Here is a 9445-nt window from a genome sequence, read left to right on the forward strand (position 1 = left end):
TGTTGACGAGGAATAACACTCAAGATAAAAGAGAGGCTCTATTGGACCATTTGAGCTTTATGAAGGTAGAAATGAGGAACCTTCTCAGTCTCCTTATCTTAGGATTTCTACTGTTTTCTTGAATAAATTTTAAAAATAAGATTAGGTGACTTCCTGAGCCCAATGTTTCAGTCATTATTCAGTGTATTCAGACATTATTGAGCAAGGTACTATTATTTCCTAGATCAGCGGTTAAAATCATTTGGAGCACCTTAAAAACAAACCCATGCTTGTTCCCACCCCCAGTGAACTGATTTATTACCCCGTGGTGGGTTTGTGCACTGGTATTGCTTTAAATCTCCCCAGGTGATACTGATATACAACCAAGGTTGGGGATCTCTGGCTTAGATCTTTTGTCACTGGCATAGTATATATTTAACATTTAAAGACACAAATCAGCAAAAGTGAGGTCTGAAATCAGCCAGCAGGATTTTCCGCAGAGTATACGGATGTCCATCTGACCAGTCTGTTAGGACAGCCCCAGGGCTTACGAGTGCAGGGCAAATTATTTTCCTTTTAAATCATTTCAATAACTTTTTACATTAGCATCTAGGACATCTATTTTTAGATATAGAACAAATTGTTTTCCAAACCACCAGTTCTTGAAGTGTGAAATGAAGCCACCCTCCAGGAAAATACAGTTTGATTTGGCAGGTTTCTCTCAGTGTGATTCACAAGTGTATCCCAAACCTCTAATCTTCTCTGAATCCTTCAGTATTGTGAATGACACTTTAAAAAATTAGCATAATCATGTATAATGTATGACTAAAAGTAGCACAGAGGATATTAAATGCTTTCTGGAGCTGTAATATGAAGCCTGCCATAGTGCATCTCTTGAAGATGAAGAAAAAATGCAAAACCAAGCTATTTTGTCTAGACGTTATTATGTGGTTATAAATGTGAATGAGGAGCCCTGTGTGTGTGTGAAGACAAATGCCCACCACCTATCAATGGTATCAATGGTATGAATGGTATCAATAAATGTAGTTTTTTGGTTGGAAGATATTTGCCAGTCCGTTCTGCCACATTAGATAGCTAGTGGGAAGCAGCCGCATAGCACTGGGAGATCAGCTCGGTGCTTTGTGACCACCTAGAGGGGGTGGGATAGGGAGGGTGGGAGGGAGACGCAAGAGGGAGGGGATATGGGGATATATGTATAGCTGATTCACTTTGTTATAAAGCAGAAACTAACACACCACTGTAAAGCAATTATACTCCAATAAAAATGTTAAAAAGAAAAAAAGTGAATGGTCAGAAATTTCTCTATTGCTTTTTCTTAACTTTTCCTCCATTTGTCATAGTTTATGTGTTAGTGAAGAAGTGTTTACAGAGCTCCTCATTGAAAAGTTTTCAATTTATCTCTTCGGAGTGAGGTTTTTTAAAAACAGCTTTATTGAGATATAATTCACACATCGTATACCTCACCCATTTGAAGTCTACCGTTCAATGGTTTTTCATACATTCACAAGAGTTATTCCACCTTCACCAAAGTCAGCTTTAGAACATTTTCATTATGTTCAAAATTCACCCCTTAGTTGTCACCCCAACAGCTCATCTCCTCCAGCCCGAGGCAAACACTTACTTTCTGTCTCTATAGATTTGCCTATTGTGGATTTTTCATATGAATGGAATCATACAATATGTGGTCTTTTGTGTCTGGCTTCTTTCATTCAGTATAATGTTTGCAAGGTTCCTCTACTTTGTAGCATGTATCAGCACTCCATTCCTTTTCATGGCTGAATAATACTCCACTGTATGGATATAGTGCATTTTGTTTATCCATTCTTCAGTTGATGGATATTTGGATGAGTTTATTTTTTTTTTAATAGAAAGAAGGTGTTAAAAAATTGAAGCTTCTATGTTTCTTGAGGGTGGAGAAAAGCATCTTCTGTCTTTCATCACAGGTAGAGGTGACATACCCAGCAATGAGGACCAGCATCCTGCTTATGTTCTTGTGGGGATTGTCCTGTGCTCTCCCAGTAAGTATCAGGGTAGGGATGCATGGAAAAAAAAAACTGTTTATACCTAAAACTGCACAAATTGCATTGGCTATAAGCCAAAGTGGCTGTGTATGTTCCAGTTAGATGAAAATGTAGCTTCTTAGGAAGCTCTTTTCTTTAAAATATCATCCGAATAATTCCTTGTTCTGTTCACTTGCCGTTCGTATAGTTAGGCTGCTCATGTTTCTTCCTCATAAGAGTGGTTCTCAAAGCGTCATCCCCCAGACCAGTAGCACCAACTAAGACCTTGTTAGAAATGTAAGTTCCTAGGTCCTCCATCAGACCTACTAAACCAGACTCTCCAGGGATAGGGCACAGCTATCTGTGTTTTAACAAGGCCTCCCGGTGATTCTGATGCGTGCTAAAATTTGACTAATATTCCTCCTAAGTATGTGAAGTGCTAATAGCTGCTGCTTTGGAAATTTCTGTGGGCCGACCACTTGTGCTGAATTTTCTAGGTAGCCAGGTATCAAAATACTGAATCTAAGAGTTCTGAAGAATGGAAGGTGAGTAGAAAAGATTTTTTTGAAATATTTTTATTTTAATATGTTATTAGTATAACCAAGATGGCTTCACTGCAAATGTTGAAACTACTACTGACTTAATGAACACATGAATAACCTAAGATATAGGGAGTAAGGGCTATAATTTCTAGTTCTTATAAGAAAATGTAGTTCATATAATGCTTCAACTCCAACTTAATAGTATAATTTGGTGAGGAAGCATTTTCTCCTTTAGCATTATTTTTGTGATGGGTCTGTATAGCAGCGCAAGGGGATGGATGACAGTGAACCAAGATTGTCCTTGAAGGATTCGGGCTAGAAGTCTGTTTTATCAGATGTCTGGTAGGCAGGAGGTTAGGAGATCAAGTCCCGGAAGGTGAGAAGAGAAAGAAGAATGAGAGAATGCTAGAGTCTTCGGAATGATAGCTAATGTTTATTGAGTGTTGGCTCCAAATAACCCAATCGTTATTAACTCTCAATAGTTCAACAACCACCGCCAGACACGGTTCTGTGTGTTTCGCATGTATTAACTTTCTCAATCTTCACGGTACCCCTAGTGAATTAGGTGTTGTATTTTCTGTGTTGAGACACAGAGAGTAACCTAGTCTGTCTAGGTTATGTGGTTAATTACTGTTAGAGCCAGACTTTGAACCCAGGTCGCTCTGACTCCAGAATTCATATTCTTTGCTGGGGTGTTACATCCCTCGAAGGGGTCAGGTCTAGGAAGTCAGTAGATTTTCAAGATTGGAACTACAATTGTCACTCCGTATCCGCAGGGAATTAGTTCCAGGACCCCCTCGGTTACCAAGATCCATGGATGCCCAAGACCCTTATATAAAATGATGTAGTATTTGCATGTAACCTGCATACATCCTCATGTGTACTTCAAATCATCTCTATATTGCTTATAATACCTAATACAATGTAAATATTTGCTGGAGTGCAGCAAATACAAGTTTTGCCTTTTGGAAACTTCTGGAGCATTCTTTCTTTCTTTCTTTCTTCCTTTTCTTAACAATATTTTTGATCTGAGCTTGGCTGGATCCGTGGATGTGGAACCCATGGATGTGAAGGGCTGACTCTAGGAGTAAGGGTTAAAATCTCAACCTAAATCAGAATGTTTTTTCATTACCTTGTTTCCTGCTGGCTTTTAGGTATGACACAGCTAGGGCACAATGATATTAGTGATGGCCAGATAATGTCAGAGGCCTGAGATGGGGTCCTGCCCCTGCTTGAGGCTGGAATAGATATTGCAGGATTTCTTACATGAACTTTCATCAGGAATATCCTTAGGCTGGTTTATTTAAAAGCAGCTGCTGTGGATCCCTTCTTTCATTCAGCCTGAGTTCCCCAAACACACTGTGTTCTCAAGTCTAGCCTTGGCAGGAGAAAAATACCAATGTCTCACTCCCTTCCATTCCTAATTCCAGATGCTAAGTGACTGGGGTAGAGTCTGCTATGGTGCCTGCTGCAGTGTCACAGGGCAAAGACTTTAAGTGATGATAGGTCCTTCCTCTAGGAGCTATCCCAGCCCAGCATTGCTGAGAGGCTTGTTGAAGACATGCTGACAGCAGCTACTCTCTGCTCTACTCTGCACCCTGGGTCTTCATACCCATTGCTCAGTGGCTTTGAGCCACATGGGATTTGGGATTTGGTCATGTTCAAGGCGAGGGGGAGAGTAGATGGGGAGAGGGCACCAGAGGTGGTACAGGCATTCTTAGAGTTCTCATCAGATTAAAGAAAGTGAAATAAATCAGAACTATGACTAAGTTTCAGATTTAGCATGTGTTATTTTGGTGATCTTATGTGACTCAAGAAAGGTTTAATGGCTTTTTCAATTCAGTTTTGTCCGCTATTGAATTTTATAAAGTAGATGTTCTCAAAATGGATCACTTCTTCAGCTTATATCATATTGAATGCTTTTCAAGATGCTTAGGCATTAGCCAATTTCATCCTCACAGCAACCATGTACAATAAGCGCAGTGGTTGTTAATATTCTTAATTTACAAATAAGAAACTGACATCAGATAGGTGAAGTGAATTGTGCAAATTCACGTAGAGTGACCAACCATCGCAGTTTACCTGAGACTAGATGTTTCCTGGAACACATGAATTTCAGCGCTAGCATCAAGACAGTTTTCAGGGCTAAAACCCAAGCCAAGGAGCTAACTGAGACTTAAATCTGGGTTTGTGAGTTCCAGCGCTGTTTCTCCTCTCTTACATTTCCTCTAGGTTGTATATTTTTCTTCAAAGAAGTTGTATTTTTGTCTAAGTGTTGGAAATACAAAAATCTTCTAGGTTTTTTATATCACAAGGTCTTTTCAGGCCACTGGTCATCTGACATTCATTGTTTAGCCATTTCATTATAAAATAGCATTAATATTCATGTGAATACAAAATAGATATCAATATACTAAAAAACCTAAAATTATCCTAAATGTTTTCAATGATATGATCCATCTGTGAAAGAGTAACTTGTCTTCCTTCCTTTTTTACAGGGTCTTTTGGCTCAGACACCAACACCACCTTTGGTAACTATCTCATTGATTTTTTATCATAAACATCTCATGAAATCACTTTCACACTCTTATCATCATCTCAGGCCGTTTGGAAAGTGGTATATCCAAACCACAAGCGATGGATGTGTGTCCTATTTTTATCTTTATTCATCAATTACGAACATGAAAAATAAACATTTCTTTTTCTTTTTAGGAGAGAAGTGAGTCATCAGAAGAAAGTAAAGTTAGCTCAAAGGAACAGGTAATTAAACAAACCTTTCTTAACTTTCCAGGCTACTTAGGAATCAAAGGAAATGATGTTATATTAAATTACCTAGTGACCGTTCTAAATATAATATTTTCTAACCTTTGGTTATGCTGGCTAAATCGCCCCATAAAATAGGAAGGGAAAAATGAGTGGGAGAATTCAGAGGTAGACATGCCCTTCATTCCATATTTATCACTGGGGCCAGATGATAGACATGTGGCCCTAAATGTCCCTCTAGTTAAAGAGAACACACACACACACACACACACACGCACACACACACACACACACACACACACACACACACACAGTCGTAGACTCTGGAAGACGAGGAATAGCTCACTCATAAATCTCAAATGTTGGTTTCACAATTGGAGCAGTTCAGATCGGGCAAACAGTTCTGGTTAATGTGAGATGCCTGCTGGGCCTGGAGACCACCTCTGGGCCCGGAATCCTGTTGGAGGAGAGAATAGGAGCGCCCTGAGGAACCTTTAAGGAGACAGCTGCTTTAGTAATGACATCTTTAAAATAGTCTCATCTGTGGCCCTGGGAGAGAGAAAAGCTGACTTAGCTTATATCACTTTCATAGAAAACTTGGTAGCTTCCTTCTTCTTATCCTCTTTCCCGTCCCCACCTTCCCTCTCCCTTCCCCACTCTTCTGTCCTATCATTTTGACCAATCTCAACCCTGAGGGGCTCCAGACATTCTAGGAACCAGGTTTCTCCCTGAAACTTTGACCCATGTTGCATTCGATACTCAATCAGTTGGAAAATGAATTTAGGCTTTTTACCACTATTTACTAAAGATTGTCAGAGGAACATTTTACAGATTTATAAGTGTAGAATTGGGAAAATGCTCTTTTCTGGGGACGTTGTGATGTATTGCCTCAGTGTTCTCTGGGCTCTCAGAGGATGATAGCATCTTGGGAGGGGTACAGTATGTGCCTATCGAGGTTAGGAAAACTAAATAGATGCTCAGTTCCAATGGATCAGTGTACACCCTAGCGATGGGAAGAGGTGTCATCACCCGGTAGTACTGACTGGAAACTCAGACACTGATGAGTAGGGACATGTGGGAAAAAAAAAAGAAGTTGGCAAGAATGTTCTGTCATAGGATATGGTAGAGAGAGCAGATTTTTCCAGAGCGTGATGAATGAAGATTCACTATCCTTCCTTATCTGAGAAGAGCATCCAATGGTTTTACTTCTGGGGATCACCTCTCTGAGCTCACACTTGGAACTAAGCTGCCTTGGTGGTCACACTAGCTACAGTTCCTCAGCTAAGCCTTCCACAGGCAACTCTGTGCCTGTGCAAATGAGTTACAAACATGGTTTTGGTGAGATTTATACCTTACTACAATATTATACTTTCATTTTAGCTAAAGGTTTCATCTGCCTGCCCTAATACATTTTTCCCCCCAGAGTTGATTAGAAAAAAAAACTTGAGTCATTTTAAAAATCACCCAATATTTTAAAAAAACTGTGTTTTAAACCAAACAACTTGGTGAGTGAGTATTATAAACCAATTCTTTTTTTTTTTTCTTTTTCTTTTTTTGCGGTACGTGGGCCTCTCACTGTTGTGGCCTCTCCCGTTGTGGAGCACAGGCTCCGGAGGCGCAGGCCCAGCAGCCATGGCTCACGGGCCCAGCCAATCTGTGGCACATGGGATCTTCCTGGACCGGGGCACGAACCCATGTCCCCTGCATCGGCAGGCGGACTCTCCACCACTGCGCCACCAGGGAAGCCCAACCAATTCTTTAATTTACAAAAAATTCTCTGAAAGTATCCTTTAAGGACTCAGACTTAAATATTGAGTTCCATAAATGTGATTTCTATAAAACTTTTTGAGAAAATGTTTGCAGCATTAAGTGAACTGTGCCTATGTAAAATGGAACGACTTGACTTTCAACTGTTCTTCCTTCCTTTTTAACCCCTGGTTGAAACATTATTGAGCCGTAAAATTGGCTCAATGGCTCTGATGAGGGACATAGGAAGAAGAAAGCAAACAGAGCCTAGATGGGCCTTAAATAACACCCTTGAGAGCAGCTCCTGGGGTCCTAACCATGTCTGTTAACCCCAAACTCCAGGTAAATGAAGACCCCAGTGACAGCACTGAATCAGAGGAGGGCCTGGGCCTTGATGATCCGCAATCCATTCATAGACCAGCTGGTGGCCTTTCTAGGAGCGGAGGAAAAGAAGGAGATGATAAAGATGATGATGAAGACGAGAGCGGAGATGACACCTCAGCTGATGATGACAATGGCCCAGGACCCGAAGAGAGGCGAGGAGGGAACTCCAGACTCGGAAGCGGTGAGGACCCCACTGACAGCACACAGTCCACGGAGGATGGTGTCCCACGGGGGGAAGACAGTGCTCAAGACACCACCAGTGAGAGCAGGGACTTTGCCAGTGAGGACGAGGGGCACAGCAGGCCTGAGGGACGTGACTCCACTCCAGGCAGCGAGAGTGCAGAGCAGTGGGTGGGAGGCGACAGTGAGGGAGTCGGTAGCCACGGGGACGGCTCTGAGTTTGACGATGAAGGAATGCAGAGTGAGGACCCCAACACCTTCAGGAGCGAGAGAAGCAATTCCAGAATAAGCAGGGCCAGCATCAAGTCAAAAGATTCGAAAGGGAGCAATGGGCAAGCAAGGACTCAGGGTTCCGGTGAAAGCCCGTCAGTGGGGTATCCCAGTAGGAAATTTTTCAGAATGTCTCGCATCTCGGAGGAAGATGGCAGAGGTGAGCTTCATGATAGCAACACCATGGAAGAAAGCAAGAGTGACTCCGCAGACTACCCCGACTCCAAAGAAGCTGGTCTCAGCCCATCCAGGGAACACAGCGAGAGTGAATCTCAACGAGAGAGCGAGGAGGGTCAGTCCCCAGAAGACAGTCAGGACGTCCAAGACCCCAGCAGTGAGTCCAGTGAAGAGGGTGACCTGCCTTCTCAAGAAAGCAGTAGTGAATCTCAGGAAGAGGTCGTGCGTGAGTCCAGGGGTGACAACCCCAATAACGTTACCAGTCACTCAGAAGATCAGGACTCCAGCGACTCCAGTGATGAGGACAGCTCGGATAAACCCTCCAGTTCAGAGAGCAGATCCAGAGAGGGGCAAACCGACAGCGAATCCAGTGAGAGCCTCAGATCCTCGGAGGAAAGCCCGGAGTCCACCGAAGAGGAGAACAGTTCCAGCCAGGAGGAGCCCTGGTCTTCCAGCGCCTCGACAGAGAGCCAGAGCCGGGAAAGCCAGGAGGACAGCCCGTCTGAGGAGGAGCAGAGCAGCGATTCCCAGGACAGCAGCAAATCAGAAGAAGAGAGCGACTCAACTGAGAGCACATCAAGCAGCGAGGAAGACATCCAGTCCAGAAACACCGAGATAGAAAGCAGAAGGTTGACAGTCGATGCTTATCACAACAAACCCATCGGAGATCAGGACGACAATGACTGCCAAGACGGCTACTAGCACGGGCGTTCCTGAGTGCCTCTCACAGACATGTGTCTTGGGGGTTGGAGACTAGGGAAATCATGAGAACTGTAATTTATTGATGTTTGTATCAGAAGAATAACCAGAGACCATTCCTTTATGAAAGGAAATACTGGACCTTATACTTCTTTCTAGGATGTCACCAAACCATAGAGGTTTCAATAATGGGGAATTTCACTAGAATACCCTCAATGAGACCTGACGCAAGGAAAGATGTGCATTATAGCTTCACAGCTGAAATAGTTCCTAACTCGTTAACCTAACACACAGTTACTGAGATTCTGTTAGGTACCAGGCACTGTGCCAGGTGCTGGGGATATAAAGAAGTTAAGACTTATTTCTTGCTCCTGAGGAGCTTATGGAGGGATAAATAAAGTGAAAGAGGGATACGTATGACAGAAGCAAGAATTACTACTATCCAATGAGGTGAGTCCTATAACACAGGTGTGCACAGAACACATGGGAGCACAGAGCGGGGACCAACTTTGCCTTAGAGAATCGGAGAAGGCTTCACAGCAGAAAAGACACTGGACTTGGAGCATTGCATAGGATTTCTCCATTTAAGAAAAGACAGTTCTATTTATTCTTGGTACAGGCAATAGAAAATCCTGTATGAATAAATATTTAGTTTGTGAAAGCACTTTCAAATTATGGCATGGT

At 42.4% G+C, this 9445-nt stretch overlaps 1 protein-coding gene across 2 annotated transcripts; it reads left to right on the forward strand.

Moving 5' to 3' along the window:
• Positions 1-1964: 1964 nt before the first annotated feature.
• DMP1 (dentin matrix acidic phosphoprotein 1) lies at positions 1965-8764 on the forward strand (the record flags this gene model as incomplete). 2 transcript variants are annotated; one of them, XM_082653667.1, is made up of 5 exons in its annotated part: positions 1965-2018; positions 2498-2545; positions 5041-5073; positions 5255-5302; positions 7394-8764. In XM_082653667.1, 5 exons carry the CDS (start codon positions 1965-1967, stop codon positions 8762-8764), a joined length of 1554 nt encoding a protein of 517 aa, XP_082509793.1. The 2 variants fall into 2 exon arrangements, with proteins under 2 accessions (XP_082509793.1, XP_082509794.1); XM_082653668.1 differs by lacking the exon at positions 5255-5302.
• Between the last annotated feature and the right edge of the window lie 681 nt (positions 8765-9445).

Source organism: Grampus griseus (assembly GCF_964374135.1).
Source record: "Grampus griseus genome assembly, chromosome: 4".
Classification (NCBI taxonomy): domain Eukaryota; kingdom Metazoa; phylum Chordata; class Mammalia; order Artiodactyla; family Delphinidae; genus Grampus; species Grampus griseus.